This window comes from Indicator indicator, chromosome 8 (assembly GCF_027791375.1).
Source record: "Indicator indicator isolate 239-I01 chromosome 8, UM_Iind_1.1, whole genome shotgun sequence".
Classification (NCBI taxonomy): domain Eukaryota; kingdom Metazoa; phylum Chordata; class Aves; order Piciformes; family Indicatoridae; genus Indicator; species Indicator indicator.
Genome location: NC_072017.1, coordinates 36,335,556 through 36,356,969, shown reverse-complemented (window position 1 = coordinate 36,356,969; position 21,414 = coordinate 36,335,556). Strand labels below are relative to the sequence as shown.

General features: G+C 36.6%; 1 protein-coding gene across 1 annotated transcript in view; it reads left to right on the top strand.

The window, feature by feature from the left end:
* Positions 1 to 21,414, top strand: part of PAPSS1 (3'-phosphoadenosine 5'-phosphosulfate synthase 1) — a 37,952-nt gene that overhangs the window by 1,940 nt on the left and 14,598 nt on the right. Inside the window, exons 2-8 of the mRNA XM_054382908.1 lie at positions 5,303 to 5,417; positions 8,831 to 9,066; positions 9,534 to 9,672; positions 11,853 to 11,971; positions 16,188 to 16,301; positions 18,230 to 18,341; positions 21,040 to 21,245. Of these exons, the coding sequence (XP_054238883.1) occupies positions 5,303 to 5,417; positions 8,831 to 9,066; positions 9,534 to 9,672; positions 11,853 to 11,971; positions 16,188 to 16,301; positions 18,230 to 18,341; positions 21,040 to 21,245 (1,041 nt within the window). The remainder of the gene's footprint in view (positions 1 to 5,302; positions 5,418 to 8,830; positions 9,067 to 9,533; positions 9,673 to 11,852; positions 11,972 to 16,187; positions 16,302 to 18,229; positions 18,342 to 21,039; positions 21,246 to 21,414) is intronic.

The window sequence follows — 21,414 nt, the reverse complement described above, 5'->3', positions numbered from 1 at the left end:
TCACCAAGTTGTTTGTGTCCATGGTACAGTAGAGGATTCTGTCTGCTTTCTGCTGCTGTGATTTTTGAAACTGTCCCAGCATTAGAACATCTGGCACAGACGAGCTAGCCTGTGTAAGTGACAGGAGAGCATTTGGCAGATTGGGTGGTTCTAGATGCAGAGATGTTTAGATGCCTTGTTGTATCAGTATCCCTGTGGCAAACTGCATTCTGAAGGGCAGTTGGGAGGATAAAAGTAATAATTTTTGTTACAAGTTCAAGAAAATGTAATGCCATAGGCTATGGCAGAATATGGAATCCATTTGCAATACAGGGAGTTACTATTAAAATAAATGCAAAACATAATTTCTGGGTTTGCCCTTCTTTCTCTAGCACAGCTGTCCAAATCAAAACACAAGTTTTCGAACTAGAATTTGAGAATGTATGCAAACAGACAGGATCTCAAGTAAAGTGCCATTGTTTTACCATCTCTGGTAGGTGAATTTTAATGCTGGAACTATGTGTGTCCTCCTTGCTTGTGTTTGTATGTAGACAAAGTTGGCAGTGTCCAGTCTGAGTTGCTGTTGAGGAGTTTGGATGTAGAGGAAAGCAGTTTGGAGAGAAAAAAAACCCCACCTTTCATTTGGCTGTCAGTGCTGAAGAATAAATGTCATAAAAATGTATTGTTATTTGGGTTATCTCTGGCTTATGAGAGGCACATGGAAAGCAGGCTAGCAAATGGCCCAGAAAATACCTGAGATGATTGGGAAATGGGAAAGGCCTTAATAATAAAACTGTACTTCGGGAATGGTGCTGGATGGGTTGCTATTGTTAGTTTATGGGAGCTGTTAGCTTGGGGAATCAACACTGTCATCCTAGGGTAGAAGAGCATGGAGCGAGTCACAGCTTCTTGAATATATATGGTTTGTATAGAAACCGTGCCTTGACACAGTTCTTTCAAGATGCTTCTAACCTCAAAGCTGTCTCAAGTCTCTGCTTGATGTTGAAAGCTTTGCTTCCTTCCTTGATGTGAAGTGACTGTAGAAGCAGAGTATTTAATTGTTGCTCTGAAGTCGTGAAGAATGAATTTGGTTTATGCCAATATAGTGATTTGTCAGTTAACTATGAAACAAATAAGCAATAATATTTTTGTACAGTTGTCTTTTGATCTTGGTCTTTATTCTTCTTCGTCTGGATGTCTGATCAGAGTTCTTGCATCAAAGGCCTTTGGCACTGGTGGTCAGGTTTGGCTTTGGCAAGAAAAAAATTATAATTGCAACTGGGCAAAACATCAAGAATAAGATAAGAAAAAAGATATGGGTCAAGTCTATCTGGACAGATCTTTACATAGAGAAATTGGCAGTTAGTATTTCCTTTTGGTCCCCATCTTCTTTCTTCTGTTCCCATAGTTCTTAGATGTCTGTATTTATTTCCCTGGTCACAAACCTGCAAAGCTGAAAGGTTACCTTTGTGCCAAGGAAAATAAGATGCAGAGTCATTCCTCCTTGCTCTGTTATCATTGCAGGTTTTCAGAGGACATCTGTGAAAGGCTTGTTACTTTAATACTAATTTTTTAAAATCTTCGTTACAAAGATACTGGCCTATTATGGCATTTCAGATTTCATGTGAGAAACCAGATAGCTTGGTGGGAGAGAAGGAAGGAAGGAAGGATGTCAGCCTTTTCGGTTGATACCGCTGTTATAATCAGACTCGTTGGACTGAAGCATGATTTCTATTTATCATGGTGTGGAGAAGGCCAAATATTAAAATGCAGTGTTTGTGTAAGTAGTACGGAAGCACTTAATATGTAACACAGGGTGGAAAAAATGTTTTTGTGGGCAAGTCAGAGAGGAAATTTCCAATGGACGTAAAAAAAAAAAAAGGGGGCAGATAAAATGTCCTTTGAGATTAATGCCCTTTTTTTTTCATTAACTGCTTTACAAATATCTAGTGTGTCCTTTCAACGGTGACTACTATAGTGAATGTAATTAGACTGAGAAGTTTTAAATAGCTTTTTTTAAAAGTGTACTTGCTTATCAAATGGAGGTGTTTCTGGTACTCATTTTTTTAAGTTTCATTTAACATTGATAATAGGACTCTCCAAGGTTAGCAATGCTTTGTTAGAGTGTAAAAGGAAATGACTGTTGTTTATTTTTCCTATCATTTTGCATGACCATGTGATTTAATCACTTGATACACGTCATATTTTATATATGGGAATTTGAAGACTAGCTAAGTAATTTAAGAGCACAATTCATGTGAACCACTGATTTCTGCTTGTAAGTGTTTTTCTGTGCTGCATCAATATTTGTAGTAAGTACAGGAACAGTAATTAAAAACTTAGGTTGTTGAGGATCCTGGAACCTAGAATACTGTGTCCAGTTTTGGGCTCTCCAGTTCAAGAGAGACATGGATCTGCTGGAGAGAGTGCAGCAGAGAGCTATGAGGATGATTGTGGGACTTGAACATCTCTCCTATGAGGAAAGACTTGGAGACCTGGGGCTGTTTTGTCTTGAGAAAAGAAGGCTGAGGGCGGATCTTATCAGCATCTATAAATACCTGAGGGGTGGGGGTGAAGTTGAAGGGGCCAGTCTCCTTTTGGTGGTGCTCGGTGATAGGACAAGAAACAACAGGCACAATCTAGAACACAGGAAGCCCCACCTCAACATTAGGAAATTCTTTACTGTGAGGAGCACTGGAACAGGCTGCCCGGGGATCGTGGACTCTCCTTGTCTTTCAAAACCTGCCTGGAAGTGTTCTTGTGTGGCCTGCCCTAGGTGTTCCTGCTTTGACAAAGAAGTTGGACTCATTGATCTCTAGAGGTCCCTTCCAACCCCTAACGCTCTGTGATTCTGTCATCCAGTCTTCAACTTTTGTTGCTCAGTGATGGTAGCGAATGATCTAGTGGCAACATGGACCTGATTAGGAAACATTACTAGGTTTTTTGCAGCAAGCGAGAATGACTTGTTACATTACTTTTTAGAGCACTTCTCTAAAAAACTGTTTTCTAGCTGGAAAGCTAGGATAGATAAGAAAGATAAGGTGGATTTTGCTTTGCCTACAATGCATATGGAGCTATCTTGCTTGTGTGCATGTACACACAAGCAAAAGATGGGGCTGCTCTGGACAAGTGTGTATGTAAACTGGGTGCTTCAACCTCTAGTTTTGTATGTGCACTTCTGAAGTGCAGATGTATTGTGCCACTGCTGAGCTTACTGGCTGCTGTGTTGCAGTGCCTTGTTCTCTAGAAACCTGTTAGCCTTGCTGCTGTCATTTCTCATCTCTGCAAATTCCTTACTTGACACTATTTTTTTTTTTTTTTCATTTTCAAAGTTGTATCTCTGGTCATTTTAAGAATCCCTCTTGCATGCTTCCTCAGGGATTCATGTGTTTTGTAAGCCTAGTGCAATACCCTGATCACTTTCATTGGCTCTTTGCTAATTCTGCAAACAAAGATAAGTGATGTAACTTACTGAATAGGGACTGGAAGAAGTCTCCTTGGATGACACATTTGACCTCCAGAGTATTTGAGCCTGATAATAGACTCATTGCCAGGAGTCAAAAGCAAAGCGTGTGTTTTTATGTTTCAATGTAAGAGCAGCAGGAGGGGTGGGCTTTGTCTGTTTGTGCCTGGTACAATACAGTACAACTAGAATTAATGAGAAACAAGATTGCTATTAATGTATGAGTTTGAATTGCCTTGTACATTCATTAGGCACAGTATATCTTTATTTTAATTAACGTCTAAGCACTCATTTTTAATTCCACAGTTTATGCAATTGCTCACTGACATCTCTTGGTTTTATGTAATGCATATTTTTTTTCTACTATAAGAAAGACTTTTTGATTTTTTTTCTTTTTTTTTTTTACTCTGACTTCTGGTTTTAGTTAGATGCCTTGCACTGACTTTGTAGGTAAACAGCTTTGTATTGTAAGTTGTTTGAAGTTAACACAATCAGCAAATGTAACTTCATTTTCTATGGTTATAACCTTTTTTGTAGGTGGTAGTTTCGTATGGGTTGGTATTCAGTCTTCAGCTCATTTTATCTGCTACACTATCACTACCAATTTGTGGAACTGTTGTATTTAAAATCTTGTATTAAAAACCTTGAGTTTCTACTTTTATTAACCTGGGTCACAGCTGTGCATAGAAGTGGGAACATACAGTCACACAAATTCATAACTTCAATTAAGTTATAGATAAAGTTTGGAGTGTTTTTCTGAGCAGTTCTTTAAGTCATAAGTGGATACCATTTTCCTGTTGACCCTACTTTGTGGTGTGTCTTTCTAAAACTATGAACAACTCTCTGCTAGTACTCTGTAGATGAATATCCTCCCTTCTTTCTTTTTTTTTTTGGTTAAATATCCTAAGTGATATCCTTTCCAGCTAGCCGTGGTACAATGATGAAGGACAAGACAGTGCAAATATCTTGCAATATGTTTGTAAGCAAGAGAAGTCAAAGGGGCATTACATTATGCCACTAATCGCTCTCATCCCTCTTTTCAAAAGTCTTCTCTTCTGTTTGGTTGTTTATGCTCAGTCTGGTTATCCAAGGTCTTGATCTTTTATCAGCAAAGTTCATGTAACTAGATACCAGTAAAGCTTAAGAGAATGCTGAGGCTTATCTTCCTGTGGCTTCCCTTGCCTTAGATTGTGAAATGCTGTTAGACAGTAGTATTGTCTTATTTAAGATATTTGTAAAGCATCTCCTTATGATCAATAGTTTTTAAAAAGTATTTTAAAGTAAATTCTTTAAGAACTCACTTAAAAATAGTCATTTATTTAAACAATCAAAATATATGATAACTATCTCAATTCTGAAGACAGAAGATATCATAAGGTAAAGGCAGAGTATTTTGTAGGTATGTCTGCTGAACTAAGACCGAACATGCATAGTTTGCAATGAAAAAGCCTCTTATGAGTGAAATCTGAGCCAGTATTTGGCTGATTTTTGACCAAAATGTTCAGCTTGAGAGAGAATCCATTTAATCTTAGATTTAAATGACTTGAAAAAGTCAAGTCTAACAGCTCTAGCAATTCATCTCCATTTTTGTAGTTGATTTTTCTAATGCAAGTTATGTTTGAAAGTAATATTTGACTAACCCAGCAATCACAAGGTTCACAGAGGGGAAGTGGTTTGCTATCTGTGGCATTTCTAATTTCCTTCATGTCCTTTGATCTGTGCTGCATCTGGATTGAGTATTGTTTTTACTTCCATTGGTCTGTTTCTGAGTCTTTCTTTGTGCCAATGAATAAGTTTTAGTATGCTTTGCAAGTTCACTCTTCCAGAGGTTAAAGACCTAATCAACAACTTCTTTTACAGGGCATGCAGAGAGCAACCAATGTTACCTATCAAGCTCATCATGTCAGCAGGAATAAGAGGGGCCAGGTGGTAGGAACAAGAAGTGGTTTTCGTGGATGCACAGTCTGGTTAACAGGTACAGTCATGGATATCTGAGGATCCTTATGGTTTAGTTACTCTTCTTAAAAGCTACTTAGCTGTAGCTCCATTTTTTTTCATGCAAAATTGAATGGTTTTGGAATCTAAGATCTTGATGAAATTTTATTACTGTTTTTAGGTAGACTAGTGAGAAACTTCTCTGGGAGAGACAGTAACTTGAGAACATATTTTGTTCGTTATTCTGGGAATCTTGTTTATTTGATACTGTCCGCTGCTAAGTTCCAGTTGATTTTTAGAGTAAAGGGAGTGGGTTTTTAACCAGTTCTGGCTCTTCACACTGTCTATTTTACCTATTAACAAATGAAACCTGATTTTATATTCTGTGTTTCTGAATCTCTTCTGTCAAGGTCTCTTCTCTTTGTAATGTTCTTGTATCCTTGAGTTGAAATAAAATTTCAGCATAATCCTATAACAGTTGCATGTTGAGGCAATGCATAGTAGGAGCTGGTTTTGAAATTAGTGTCTTGGGTTTTTTTAACTGAATTGTTTTGACTGTCAAAAGAGGAAGTGCATAAATTCTGGAAGACAGCTTTGGTTCATAACTGAGGGGATTTTTTTGTTCTGTTTTTCAAAGTTCCTGGAAGCTTTAACTTACTACCTTTGGAAACATTTTTAGTTAAAACTGGAAATAAAAATTAAATGCAACAAAATGTGTTATTTAATTAGTTTGATAAACCATTTGGAGCACTGCTGTATTGTGATTTGCAGAGTATTAGAGAAACTTACTATGCTAAGTAAAATTTGTTTCCAGTAGTGTTAATGAATGTGCATGTAAGGTAAAACAGTAGGTAACAAGTTGTTGAAAGCCATTCCAAACCGGTTTGATACAGTAGCTTGCTGTCATGAATGTCTTCAGTAAAAGAATGGAGCTCTTTCTTTCCCTATTTCTGTCACATAGCTCCAGCTTGTCTTTCACTGTTCAAAAGATTTGCCAGGCTGCCTTTCTGTTTCTCCTGGAAATTCATTAATAGTCTTTTGAAAAAGCTCATTATAAAAATGTTTATCTACATGACAATATTTTCCAGTCATCATTCCCTGTAAACAAATGTAATCTTAATATCCTATTTCCTTCTTTTCAAGAAGAAGGGTGGTGATAGAACATGAAAAAGTAGGAACGCTGCAAGGTGTTGAGTGTAAGGGAAGCTAGGTTATTGAAGACTTTTGAGCACTAATGTTAGGGACTGAAATGGGCTGTAGGTAGTGAAGTGAGCAATACTTCCTATTCTAGAACTCTGTAAATGTGAGTCTTCCAAACTCTACCAGATTTTAGAACAATAGCTGGAACGGTGGTGTGCTCCCTTCAGGATTCTGTCACCTCATTTGCAGTCATGGGGTGGGAGTGCTATTTCAGAGATCACTTTTCATTGTTAAGCTAAGATTTTTTTTGAGTGCTGAATTCTAATGAATGTCTTGCGCTGTCAAGTATGGGGTCCTAGTAAAAAAGTAGTTCTAAGTGAGGTATCAAAAATATGGAAAAGCATTACTTTAACATGTAAAATAATGTGCCATTTTGAGACTGTAAGTTATTTTAAAGACTTGTCAGCACAAAGCTGTTTTTAAAATTCATTATTATATAACCTTAACTTTTGCATTTCATTGCATGTTGGAGATTGAATATGTGTGAGAAGCTAGAGTGAGAACTTGAATGAATAACAAGCTAGATGTGGGCACAAAAATTGCAACTCAAAGACTAGATCAATGAGACATAAATTATAAAGTTGCTGAAATTTTAATTTGGACTGCCATGCTTATTTTTTAGGATGGGGATATACTTAATTGATGCCAGTAGGAGACACTTCTGTTTCCAATCTTGCTTTTCTTCTCTTACCTTTCCCAAACTGTAGTGCTTGCCCAGCCCAACCTTCAGCTGATTCAACATCAATGAACTTAACACAGCCTCCACATATACAAAAACAAAGGGAGGAAAAATAGAACACCCCCCCCAACACCAGATTAGCAAACTGAGTTTGCTAATGGGCACTAGAAGTGATGGAATAATAGAGGTAGGTTGGAGTCAGTGGAGAGAGGACGTCAAAGAGAGCAGGACTGCCACTTATGGAAGCTGATTGTGGCCTAAGTCATAACGTTCAGCTTCATTATGTTGGGCTTTAAAGAGTAGACAGGTAAGCACTGACACAAGGCTCTTGAGTTGTCCAAGAAAATGCAGATAATTTTTATAGGTGATGATAGGTGCTGCGAATTTTTGAGAGTTTCGAGTATGAACGAAACCATACTGAAATCCATGAGAAGGACACTGAGGCTTTTCTTCAGAGAGTGGTGTTGGCTGAACTTCTTATGTAGATCTTGTCCTGGGATAAAAAATCTTATCTTTTCAGTGGACTGCTCTTTGTCTTCTGGATATTGAATTGAGTGAAGGAGGAACCTATGCAATGACTCTTCTTCTTACCCTAAACTATTACAGTTTTCAGGGTTTCCTTAGATATTGTATTTTCTTAGAACATGATTGTTGGCATGATTGTCAGCCTTTGTTGTAAAGGCCGTAGAAGTAAATACCAAGCTGTTCTTTTGTGGGATTCTTTTTTATTCATTCTCGGAAAGATAAACTAAATATTAACCACCATTAATAAAGGTCAGAACATTTTTCTTTACCTACTAATGCTATTTAATTTTTAAAAATTATTTTTAGTCTACTGCCACCTTTTTTTTTTAATTGTTATTTTTTCCTTAAAGGATTAATGTCATTTTATGAAGATTTGAGTTTGTGTGCCATTTAGAAAATGATTGCTCCGTATAAATTGAAGCATGTGCTCCTGATAAACTCTTGAAGTCTGTAGCATTATTTACTTTTCCAACTTACAGAAAATAGTAGACTTTTTAGGGCCAGAAGGTTGTTTAAAGGCTTGTTGCTGTAGATCCTGAACTGGAACAGAGTTTAATATTAAAATTGTCTTTGCTTGTTGCTAACACACTTGGTTTAGTGGAACCCTATTGCTGTATATGAGTCTTGAGTGAATGGGTGTTGTGTGTGCGGTTAATTCTACAAGGAGTAAGATATGTGGTTTGCTTTGATCCCATTGAAATTCATTTCAGTGTGAGATCCTCCATTTCTGATGTAAATTTAACAACTTTGTATTAGGTTTCTGAATTTAGTTTGCTCAGGTAGTAACAACTGCCAGCAGCGGCACTGAGGAATGTACACCTCCTCTGTAAGTTGCAGCCAAGGCTAAAGTCTTTAATTTGCACACTTAACTTTGTGCACTGTCGTGCTATACTGTCTGTGTAAGGCCCTTGGCTTATATTGCAGGTAAGCATCATTGAAAAGCACTTTGTTTTTTTTTTTCCATACCAGCAGTGGTACATGCACTGCAATTTGCTCCAGCTTGTTTCTATTCTTGTAATATGTGTTTATATTTTTATTGAATATTCTAGGTCTGTCTGGTGCTGGGAAGACTACAGTGAGCATGGCACTGGAGGAGTATTTAGTATGCCATGGCATTCCATGCTACACATTGGATGGTGACAATATTCGCCAAGGCCTTAATAAGAATCTGGGTTTCACACCAGAAGATAGAGAAGAAAATGTCCGTCGTATTGCTGAAGTTGCTAAACTGTTTGCAGATGCTGGTTTGGTGTGCATTACTAGTTTCATTTCTCCTTATACTCAGGTAAATGTGAAAAACCTCTATTTAAAGTGTAAAAAAAATTACAAAATGTCAGTCAAAGTTACAGTTTAATTATAGAAAACCCTTGCTGAACTTAGCCAGATCAAGCATTTGCTTGGTTGTTTTTAAATGACATTTGTGCTTTTAAGAGATGTAACTGCTAAACTAGGGCCAGGTACAGAAAATACTGCACTTTACGCTTGGGTTTGTTTTGTTGGTTTTTTTGGGGGGGTTGTTTGTTGTTAAGAAAACAGATTAATGTAAGTATCTCAGATCTTCATATCAATGTTGACCATTGATGAACTGTAGCCAAATTGATGTAGCTTATGGATCAAATCATGTTTCTTTTTTTAAACTTTTAAAACTTTCTTGTTTTTAGATCAGCTTCTTTAAAATGAACTTCAAAAGCAGAAAGACATCAACAGTGCATGATTGTGATATTTTGGGATTTTTTGTTTGTTTTGTTTCAGGATCGTAATAATGCCAGACAAATTCACGAAGGGGCAAGTTTGCCTTTTTTTGAAGTTTTTGTGGATGCTCCATTGCACGTCTGCGAACAGAGAGATGTTAAAGGACTCTATAAGAAGGCCAGGGCTGGAGAAATTAAAGGTAAATCTAGATGTAGTCACATCCTTTCTACCTAAGCAAAATATTGGTGTAATTTGACTCCACATAAATGGAAGTGCTCAAGTCTGTGAGCATGTGATTTCCTTGGTTATAGTGGTAGGAACAGTTCCTCTGATAATAATTCGGGGAGCTCTAGGTCCTTGAAATACAGCATGGACTGGGGACCTGACTCTTGAAAGCAGCCTAGACTGGGGACATGACTGAGTAGAAAGTTGAGAACTACTTCTAGCTTTTGCATCTGACTAATTAAATGCATAAGGATAGTAAAAGGGCAGAAGTGGCTATCATCACATGGAAAAACCTGTGAGCAGATTGCATGGTTTCTGCTGTGAGCTGTTATGATTCAGGATTAGTCTGTCTCCTTTTTGTGTCTATTGACTAGTAAAAAACCAGCTGTATCCTCTCTGAAGTCTATAAAGAATTGTATTAATGAGAGTTACTAACTTCTTCTAGAAAGTAAAACATGATCACTGTTTTGCATAAAGATCATTAAGAACGCTTCTGAAGAGACTAATTTTTATTTTGAAATTAGGGTTTTATGCTGGTACTTATGAAAATGAATTCCTATCCCATGCCTGGCCTCACATAAAGACTCAACTACAGTCTGCAATAAAAAAATGCTTAGATATGTGATCACTGATTGCAAATATGGCTTCAAGTGCTGCTTTTCTCTGTGCTATATTGTAGTTTGCAGAGGTTGATGACAACACTTTTTACCTGTCTTATGAAGCAAAGCAATTTTAAAAGTAATTGCTTCCAGGAGTTGAGTTTACAGATGCTGTAACGAACTTGCCATTAATAAAAAATGCTATAAAATTCAAGAAATCTGAGACATGCTAGAAGAGTGTTTGCTTGATACTTCCAGTACTACCAAATACATCGTGTGAAGACCAAGAATAAATGAGGCTGAACTAAGCTTTGCTCAGAATCAAAACAAGATGTCATGAGATATCATTATATAGTGCTACAGTTCTGTACAGAATCCTTTATTTGTGCTGTAGAACTTCTGTAATATTTTGTTACTGTTACAAACCTCATAATGGAATTGTGTTACTTTACAAGTGTCAGTGAGGTATACAGGGCCTGAGTAAACTACAAGTGGGTCTAGCAGTTGCTCTATTTTAGGACCTATCTGATACACGAAGGAGGAAAATTAAATGAACTTGCTTGTTCACAAGGAATGTCAGCAACTATTATCTTCTTTTTCTCTAGCAGTGGTAAGGGGGCACTTTCTTCTCCCCCATTCCTGCTCCTTCAGTAGTCAGATACTTAGTGTACAGTTTTCGGAGCAGATACCAGCCTTTCTTTATCACGTGGGCTACTGTAGCAATTGATCTTTTTCTTGGATGGGGTATTAAGCTACAAATTTAGAGAGTACTTAAGTGAAAAACTCAAGGTTTAATATTTGCAGCTGTAGAGGATGCAGATACTTGGTTGCTGTAGCCCAGCTGATACTTTTGCTACAGATCTGACTTGCAGTGGTTGCATCCTTTGCCTTTGGGCTTCATTTTTTTGCTGTCTTGTTTATGCATGGTTAGTCAGAATCTCCTGTTTCAAAGCAAATTGCTAGCTAAGTAGGCCAGGACAAATGTCACTTGTAGCTTGTACCATCTGTGACAATAGCTATAATAACTATAATACACGCATGTGCCTTACCCATCTTAAGTTATCTGTTAGTGTATTTTAACTGAACTAATGTAACAGATATTGGAAATCTTTAGTTTTCAGAGTACTGCTTGTTGACACAAGTGTAGATTTACATATATTGGTCATTCAGCATCAGGCTCTATATTCAAATAAACCAAAACAGCTAATAACAGAAGACAGCTGATGGAGGACTAACTCTGGGTTAATGTGTAGAGTTCTTCCAGTGCTCCTTTCTTTATTCGCAGTATAAATCAAACAAATTCACCAGCAAAAATGTGCTGTTTGTGTGCTGTAGAATATAGAACTTTGATGCAGTCATGTAGTAGGATTAGGAGATGCTCTGATCAAGAAACTAAAATTGTTAATTTCCCTAAGAAATCCTGTCTGAAGAAAGCTAAAACAGTTCTTCTGCTTCTTGTGTTGGTTTATACCTTGAAAACTGTCAGTGAACATTGTTACAATTGATTATTCCTTTGGAAAAAGACACTTAAGATTTTTTGTCTCATGTTATGTAGGTTTTACTGGGATTGACTCTGAGTATGAAAAACCAGAAGCCCCAGAACTTGTGCTGAAAACTGATGCCTGTGATGTTAATGATTGTATACAACAAGTTGTGGAACTTCTTCAAGAAAGGGTGAGCAGAAATGCAGATATATTTTTAGTTACTTTTCAAAGCCTACAGTCTGAATGTATGTGCTGGGAAAAGCAAAGAGGCTTTAGAAGTTAAAGGTTTATACATCTTTAAATTCTGCTTTTAAAAGTCCTATTTTGTGTTTCCTTTTTAACCTAAATATTGCAAAAACATTGATCTCTAAGTGAAAAAAATATTTGGACAAGTAGAAAATTAATTTATATTATCTTAACTCATAATAAGTTGTTGCAAGACCAATGCTGAACGCTGACTTTAAATTGTTTGCTAGCATTTCTGTGAGTCTGAAATTTTTTACTTTGTCTCTATACTGTACAAAGTAATATATACTGCAGGTGTGAAGAGGCAACGATGCGTATATATGGTAATTGGAACTGGTTAAATAGGCAAAGCTGTGTCTGAGTCTGGTTTCTTTTGTTTCCACTGTTTTTCTTGCACTAGTAAAAGTGGTCCTGCAATTGTGTAATGACCAATTCAGAAAGATAGTCTTGTTGACAGGGCTGAGTTGAGTTAATGCTTCATAGCTTCTGAAAAGGTAGGTCTCTTTCCTCGTTCATGCCTGAAATCTTCTCTATCCCTTTTGAAGCCTCCAGGCCTCCTCCTGTGGTCTAAGTTGATTCAGCTTGTTGCCCAACCAAAACCCACCCAATCAAACAACTCTATAAATGTGTGTTCAGATAGAAATAGACTCATATGTACACATACACATTTATTAGACAAGAACTTGAAACATTGTTCTTTTATAGATAGTAGAATTACCTGGCTCTTAGAATTTTTTGCAATATTTGAAAATAACCGTGAAACAAATTTCCAGAAACAGGTTCAGTCCTTTATGGAAGAAAAAGGGAGGTAACCACACAGAAATAAGAGTAATAAACAATCATTGAATTTGTATTGTAAATGCAATACTTACTTCAAAGTTCTTTTTAGACACCTAGAATCCAAGGTACTGATGAGTGTCTTCTAGAGCTTCACGAGTCATATGAAAAGTTTGTTGGCTTTCCCACCCCCAACTGCTTTCAGTACTTTTTTTTTTGGTTGTTGTTCATTCAGAAGGGCTGTGTGCCTTTGAACTTGATAAATTTGTTTTTCAATCTGCTGATATTTTCCATCGGAGTCAGAAAAGTGTAGTGCAGATGTTGGACTGTAAAGATTTCAGTATTTTCATTCTTGTTTTACCTGTCAACAGATAGAGCTGACGTACCCCCTTGCACAAAGTTCTCGTTTCCTTACTATGGAATAAGTTCAATATTTAGTCTGGAAAATATTTTCTGAAGTCATGGCTCAGGAATGTCACCTGCATTGTTAAGCAAGGGCAAAAGCGCACAAGGAAATGATAATATTATTTTTATACTGTTACACTAAAGTTATAAACACACCGGTAAAGATTTAAGCCTGAGTGAGCTGAAACTCATATAACCTTTTAAGCATAATTTAAAAAAAACCCTTCAGTATTCAGCTTCTGTAACTCTCACATCAATAAAACACTGATTTCTTCTCATGCTCAGAGAATTAAGCAGAACTCTCTGTATTTTATATTACAGATTTCCTATTTTTGAGGTATATGTGCTTTGGTTGTGGTTGTTTTCTTCTGAAAATACACTACAGGATGTCATGGGAATAGGTTGCAACAGCCTAAAAACTGCGTATAATTTTGATGTTGTTATTTGTTACTTATTTCTTCTGCTTTCTTATCTTCTTTTTAACTTCTGTATTCTGGGAAATGGCACAAAGTTTTGGTTCCAATCCAAGAAGTTAATTGCAGACTTGGGTTAGGCCACAATCAGCCAGTTAGATCTGTTGACTGATAGGTTTGTCATGACTATTTCTTAGGTATTTTTTTGTCAAAATTATTTAGGTTGATGTAGATGCACTATGTAAGCTAAAGGTGACTCATGTTGACCGAACCAAATACGTTAAGGGTGTTTTTACACATTTGGAAGAAACAACAGTGAATGGCTGGGGTCAGAAAGTCCTCTTGTCACAAAAGAAAGAGTGTTTCCATGGCTCAGGTGAATTTAAAATGTGATAGAACACAACTGATGGGCAGAAAGAGGCCCTTAGCCAAGAAAAATCTTACCTCTCTGTTAAGATGGTGGCTGTCATTCAGTAATGCAAAGTGGATGTCACTTGTGAATGTCTGTCTACCAAGAACTTGCCCTTTCCATATAGACTGTTGAGAATGTTAAGACATCATCAGCAAAGAATCTCCCACTGCAGTCTGAGGAGGCACATTCCTGTAAAGATTCTAGTTAATTTTTTTACTACTTTGCTGTTATATGAAGGCCTAGAGAAATAATATATGTTGAGGAATATTATGTAACCTAAATGAACTTTTGACTAAAGTTACTACCTTGAAGTGGTCACTAGATGGCTTGCTAGCCTAGCATTTTCCTAAAATTCATACAGTTTAAAGACCTATGGATCCCTCTGGCCGTTTTTTAAAAAGAATCTAAGGCGTTGTTTTAAATACCATTTTTATGTCTGCAAAGGAGACTAGATTTACTAATTCTACACATTCTCTAAATGTCTGACTCAGTGTTGCTAGAAGTGTCTTCAGGCTGTTCACATCCTCATAATGAGGTAGGTTAACAGAAACTGCATTGGGAAACTGTTTTCTCCATCATTTTGCACATTAGTGGGGCACTCAAAACAGGATAATATTTGAAAAGACCTTTTTAATAGGCACAGTTATTTTAAGCTTTTCATGATTTGTAAAATGAGGACATTCTAGGATGGTAACGAACTGTAGTCCAGAGGGTAATCTTGTGCCAGGCAGCATAATGTGTACTCAAGTTGTTATTCTCTGCTGGTAAGTTCTGCTGTTCATTACAGCAGGTGATACCTTCATTTGATTCTGGGCTAATTGCTGTGGCAGAAGCTCATGCAGCAATTCTGGGCTGTAATGCTGCTGCTCAGGCAGAGTAAATAGAAGGCAGCTTTTGCCTAATTTAACATCTAACAAAATCAGTTTTGCAAATGATGTCTGATGGGTAATGGACTGAGCTTTTAATTCTAAAACACAATTTCTATTCATTTTATTTGCCTTTGGAAATATGAATTACGTAACAGTCAGAGGGACACACCAGTCTTGTTGCTCCAACAGGCGTTTCATCTCCTGTTTGCTTTCATCATCCTACTCCCTCTGTTTTACTTTCCATGGAAGTGGTGCCTAATGTCTGGTAAATGCTTGACTAAGTGCTTAAAAATGCTTGAGCAAACTTTGTGTTTCCTGAAGGCATACCTGTTTAGTCTGGGCTGCTTATACTGGAAAAATAAAGATAGTTTCTTTGTTCTTATTATAGGTCTGTATATACTGTGCTGTAAGGCTCAGCTTTTTTTCTCAAAAACTAAAGCACTATTTTACAAAAATTTCCAGAATGCTGAAAAAATGTGCTTGAAGAAGAGCTGTCAGCTCCTTTTCACTGATTTGCTTGCTAGTGGTTATTACTGGAACATTTGATTGAGTTTGGATTATTTTGTCTCTTTGTCAGAGACTCTTTAAAGTTTTATCATGATGGGCTTCTGACTTTTTTTACTTAACATTTTTATCTTTATAGTCATATCTTATGAAAAGTTTAAGAGTTGAGTATCATGGAGAATATCTTGTTTAAAATGTATGAAGAAAGCCTGATTTTTTTTCAAATAAAAATTGATATTCACATTTAAATGTTTTAGGTGCTAGTATATAGATTAGAACCCTGGTGTTGTTAGCTGTAGCTAGTACATTTAATTTGTACTTCTGTATTAATCACTTCCAGAGTGGTTTTGTTTTGCCTCCATGTTACCACTTCTAGTGTATGTTTTATATTGAATGACTTAAATACAGAAATGATCAGTCTCTAAAACTTTTACTTCTTTAGCAAGTGTAAAAACATAAAGAATTTCTTTCTACTGTAGATGTTATAAAAATACATTTAATTCAGTAGTTAAATATTTATTAGATAAATGTTATAAGGGTACTTAACGTTTAGTACAAACCACGTCAGAATGTTTCACTTCAGGAACTTGAGCCAGTACTTGGCTAGCAATATATCCTAATCTTGGAACAGTGCTGGTTTTTAAATTAGTAAAAATTACTTAATGAATAAACTCTTTCTACAGAGTAGTGTGCTATCAGTATTTTACTTTTTGACCCACATGTTCAGTGTCCAAGAGCATTCTGCTCAAACATTAAGTTCTCTTTATTCCTTTTATACAGGACATTGTACCCGTGGATGCCTCTTACGAGGTGAAAGAGCTTTTTGTGCCCGAAAACAAGCTACAGTTGGCCAAATCTGATGCTGAGTCTCTGTTAACTTTGGAAATAAATAAGGTACTGTGTGTTCATTGTCTCATTGCTGAAGTTGAAAGATAGTCTAATCTGTTGCTTAGCAGAAGTACGTATAATCAAAATACGTGTGCTGGTTGCAGAATGTGTCTTGATATAATTTTCCCCTCTTTTCTTGAGAGAAATCAAAACATCTGTGTTTTCTTTGATCACTTAGTACATAACAATTGAATCTTCGTAATTTCATAAGTGATGTTTGGTATAGTGTTACTTAGTTTATTTCAGGATAACTGGAGGTTAAATTTACAGTGACTTCCTTCCCAATCTTCCTCACCTGCTGCTATCCATGGACTAAACCATGCCTGGTGTGTCTTGTAGGAATAGTTATTTCTGGAAGAATTGCTAATTAATTTTTTTAGTTTACTTACACCAAGTATTATATTTTGAATTGTAGTAACTTAGAAGTACAGTGGAAATATAGTATAGTGGAAATTAGTTTCTGCTTCTTGATTCTCCTTGTTGGTAACCTTCAGCTGAGTGATAGTGACCTTGTATACCTGGCTGCAAACTGAAGTCTACAGAGAAATGCTCAGATCTACTTTATTATTTCATTGTGGGTTTTTTGTTTGTTTGTTTTCTGGTTAGAACATACATGTTAGGTGTCTGGCTTCCAGCAGAGAAAATGTGGAAAAGCATGGATAATGTTGATCAACTCTTTTTATTTTAGTTAAGCACATTATTTTGCAACTCAGATAAATTAGACAAAGCTGCTTCTGGCTGTGTTTCTGTTCTGCCACATCTTCTTTTCTGAAGAACTAGGGCTAAACAGAGATATAATGCATGAGGTTTTCCTCCATCTTCTTGTCAGTATTAACGGAATTTAAAGCTAAGCATTTGATCTGGGAGCTGACTAAGCTCAGAGTTGAACATCTGCAGTAAATAACTTGACTTTGAAGGACTGAGACAACATACTAAGCAGCAAATTAAGTAGTTTTAAAACCTGCGTATCCTCGTACTGCTAGGATTTTCATACTGCCTTTTGCAGTATCCTGTATTTTCACATATGTATTTGTAAAGCTATTTATTGTTTTGATGAGGAATAAATATTTAAGGTCACTGTTACTGACTTTCTGTAGTGTCCCATTCTAAATTGCTCCCTATCTAGAAAAACAAATATTTTTTTCCCCCCTCCACCCCCAATCAGTGGATTGTTAATTATCAGGTAAGTATATAACATAAGCTTGGGAAGAAAATGTGTTGTACTTGCCTAAGCCTAAATTAAACAGTGAAATACAATTAGTCATGCTCTTTGTGAAAGAACCTCACACAAGCAAAGCCTGTCCTTCTCCAAGACTTGACCAAGTCTTAGTGATGCACATGCAGAAATATTAGAGACCACACACTAAGTCAGAGTGTGACTGCCCAGGGAGGTGGTGGAGTCACCATCCCTGGAGGCATTCAAGAGGGGATTGGACGTGGCACTTGGTGCCATGGTTTAGATAGTCATGAGGTTTAGGGTGACAGGTTGGACTCGATGATCTTTGAGGTCTCTTCCAGCCTTCTTGATTCTATGATTCTATGCTTTTAAGTGCTAAGGAAGGAAATTGCCTGTAGGCAGATACCTCTACCTCTTAATTAAGTCAGTACTAGTCCTGAGAGGATTGTACTTCTGGATTGCCTCATTAGATTCTGCAACAAAAATTTTATTTCTAATCCAGGATTAGACCTCTTAATATTCATCCCTCTAATTCTGATGTTTCTTGTGGTAAAACTTTATCTGGTGTAAGGACTGGCATATAGTCAGAAACGTGAAATGAGGAACATGTTCCTTTTTCTTCTTATGTGTAGAAACTGAATTCCTTGGGATTAAAAATTGTAAAACTGAGAAACAGCTATACCGTACTATGATTAATAACTTCATGTCAGTCATTAACAACAACTTTTACCTGCTCTATTTCTCATTTCTTTACCAGGTCGATATGCAGTGGGTGCAAGTGCTAGCAGAAGGTTGGGCAACACCCCTGAACGGCTTTATGAGAGAGAGGGAATACCTGCAGTGCCTTCACTTTGACTGCCTCCTTGATGGTAGGGTAAAACCTTTTGTAAAACTAAGCAAATTAATCCTACTTCTAGAACATTGCTGATACTATGCTGCTTAGTGGTGGCACGGTAACAGATTATCAGGCTTGTATACAACCTGTGGTATTATAATCATCAGTTTTAAACTGCCCTGGTTTATTCTTTTTATATACCCACCATTGTGTTAGAGTTTGAATGTCTTTTTGCCTTTACAAATTACGTTTTAAAAATCTTTATTTTTAAAAACACATTTAAACCTAAAACCCATATTTCTAGTATGTTTAGAAAAAAATGATTTTAGAATTCAGAATTACATTTCAATTGCAGTTTAGTGCTGTTTGCTTACAGATTTGTTCCGTAATAGCAATGAAGGAAAGGACAACAAATGACTAGAGTGCAAGTATGCTATGCAAGTATGAAATCAGAGTTTGAGGAGGTGGTTTGAGTATGGACAATTGTCACATGTAATTCCATTACTATGACTTAGTAAATATACTGTGATGGTTTAAACAAATATATTTTTATTTTGCTTCACCAATTAGCTAAGTCAACAACTGATAATGTCCTCAGGCTTTGGAATGTGATCCTTAGTCATTTTTCATATTCCTTTTTGAAGGATTTATTACAGGGTGGGGTTTTGTGTGTGGGTTTTTTTTTTAATTATTTGTTTGGGTTTTGTCTGTTTGTTTTCTTTTCTTTTCTTCTGTATCAAAGAGATATAATCAAAATTTCTGTCTCCCTACTTCCTTCTGCGTTGGTCTTTTCTTTCTTTAAACAGCAGGGTAAAAAACCTCACCTGTCTTTCAATGATACAGACATGTGTGGTCCCTTTTACATTTTCTAGTTCCCTTTTCTATAAGTTTCTCCAATACTATGCTTGGCAACAAAATACAACCCTGTTAGTTTGTAGGATCTAAAATTTGCAGTATAATTTTGGACTGCTAATTCTGTTTTAATTGCATTTACCATCTGTGTGTACATCCAGGTTAAAAGTACTCTGCAGATGGCATGCTATGCATTCAAGTGCAAAAACAGTTTGTAGCTCCTTATTCTGACCTGTACTCTGCTGTAAATCAGAATTATGAGGATTTTAAGACCTTGTGTGAGTTTTTCAGACGTGGCAATATTACAAGTTTACAATTGTTTTCATTACCACATTTACTGTAAAAAAAAAAGTAATGAAAAATAACAAGTGTCTTATTGCTGGAAACAATTTTCAGATGTATGGTTAAACAAAACAGTCATGTTCCTTTAGATGCTATGATATTTTGTGTTCTTAGATACCTACTGCCAAATTCATGTATAAGAAAATAAAAAAAAAATGTGTTTGGTTTAAAGCTGCTTTGCTACTTGTGGTAGTGGCAGCAGTTGAGTCAAAACAATTTCCTGAAAATTTCCTCCCTGCTTGGTGTGTTAGCTCTGGAGTCTCACAGCAGCAGCCATTTTCCAGGGGGTTGATTTTGAAGAGGGATATTGTTTAATATCTGCAATGCAACTCATCCTTTGGGCTCTGAAGGCAATGTTCCTACTGACTGACTTCTGCATTATGGAGATCAGTGCAGGTGTGTTGAAACTCTCACTTTAAAGCTTGTTACCAGAAATAGCTGACCCTGAGCTCATCTGTGACTTACCAAACTTATTCCAGTACCTTGCCTCATTTGTCCAGGGGCTGAAGACAGATGTCAGAGATATTGCAAATTTACTATTGGTCACTGGCAAAATTTTTAAGAATCAACAGAGTTGAGATGTCTTTTCAGTTTGAAAAATTTATTTACTTGGCAAAGTAAAAGGGTTTTTATATTATCAAGTTAGGGATGATAAATCACCTTATCTATGGTTGTTGCCAAGCCCAATTTTAAGACCTAGTTGCTTTGAAAATAGCTGAACACTAAGGCTGAACTTAAGAAATGCACAGCGTGCTTTTGATTCTGCATTATGAAGGAAAAAAGGAACCTATCTTTCTCTTAAATTTTTCATCTAGCTTCATAATTTATAACTTCCTATTACAGTTAAGGTAAAATTGAGAGAAGGTTTATTAAAAAGTGTTGCTCAAATAACAGGGAAATCACTCTAATTAAGAGTCTTGGCTCCACTACAGCCAATAGCAAAACCCCCATTGACTTGAAGGGGCCCAGTGACTTTTATTCTGGAGACCACCCAAAAGTTTTGTACTTTTTCAGTCAGCTTATTAGAATTCAAGCCTTTGTATGAGACTTAGTGTTTACTCCATTGGGTTGCTCAAATCTTGTAGTCAAGAAAAACAAGGCTTCCAGCAACTAGCAGTGAAGTAAGTGCTTAAAAATGAGGACCACACATAACCTTAAAATTCAGATCTGTTGTTTTAGTTTCAGAGGTAGCTGGTGAGCTTTCAGCTGAACAAACTATGTGAAATGTCTGCCTGACTTAAGAGTTCTGTTCTGAACTATGTGTGCTGGAATCTGAACAGTTTCCAGTAAAAAACAAAAGACATTTTTTGAAGTAGTTGAGTTATGTATGGTAACTGCTTGGGTACATTTGCCCACTTCTGTTGCATTAAACTTTACTTATGGATTGAAAGTATGGCTACTGAGAATGCTGTTTAATTTTTACTCATTATCCACTCCAGTAGCTGTGTTGCCTAATGTTTTTATATTATCTGTTTAAAAATGTCACTTGTGTATTTCAGTGTACTATATAGCTTCTTTTTATTTTCTTTTCTCTGCAGGGGGAGTTATTAATCTGTCAGTGCCTATAGTGCTAACAGCTACTCAAGAAGACAAAGACAGGCTGGATGGATGTACAGCAATCGCACTGGTGTATGAAGGGCGCCGTGTGGCCATTCTCCGTAATCCTGAATTCTATGAACACAGGAAAGAAGAGCGTTGTGCTAGGCAGTGGGGAACGACATGCAAGGAACATCCCTATATCAAGGTGTGTTTTTAAAAATGGAAAGTCTAGTCCTATTAGCTGTACTCTTTGCATAGCAGCAAATTAAGTGATGATGGCTCTGACTGGTGTATTTTCAACAGCAACACTACTTTGAGAACTAATTAAAACATTGGAGCAGAAACAAAGGTAGGTTTTTTTTGGTTATCATTGA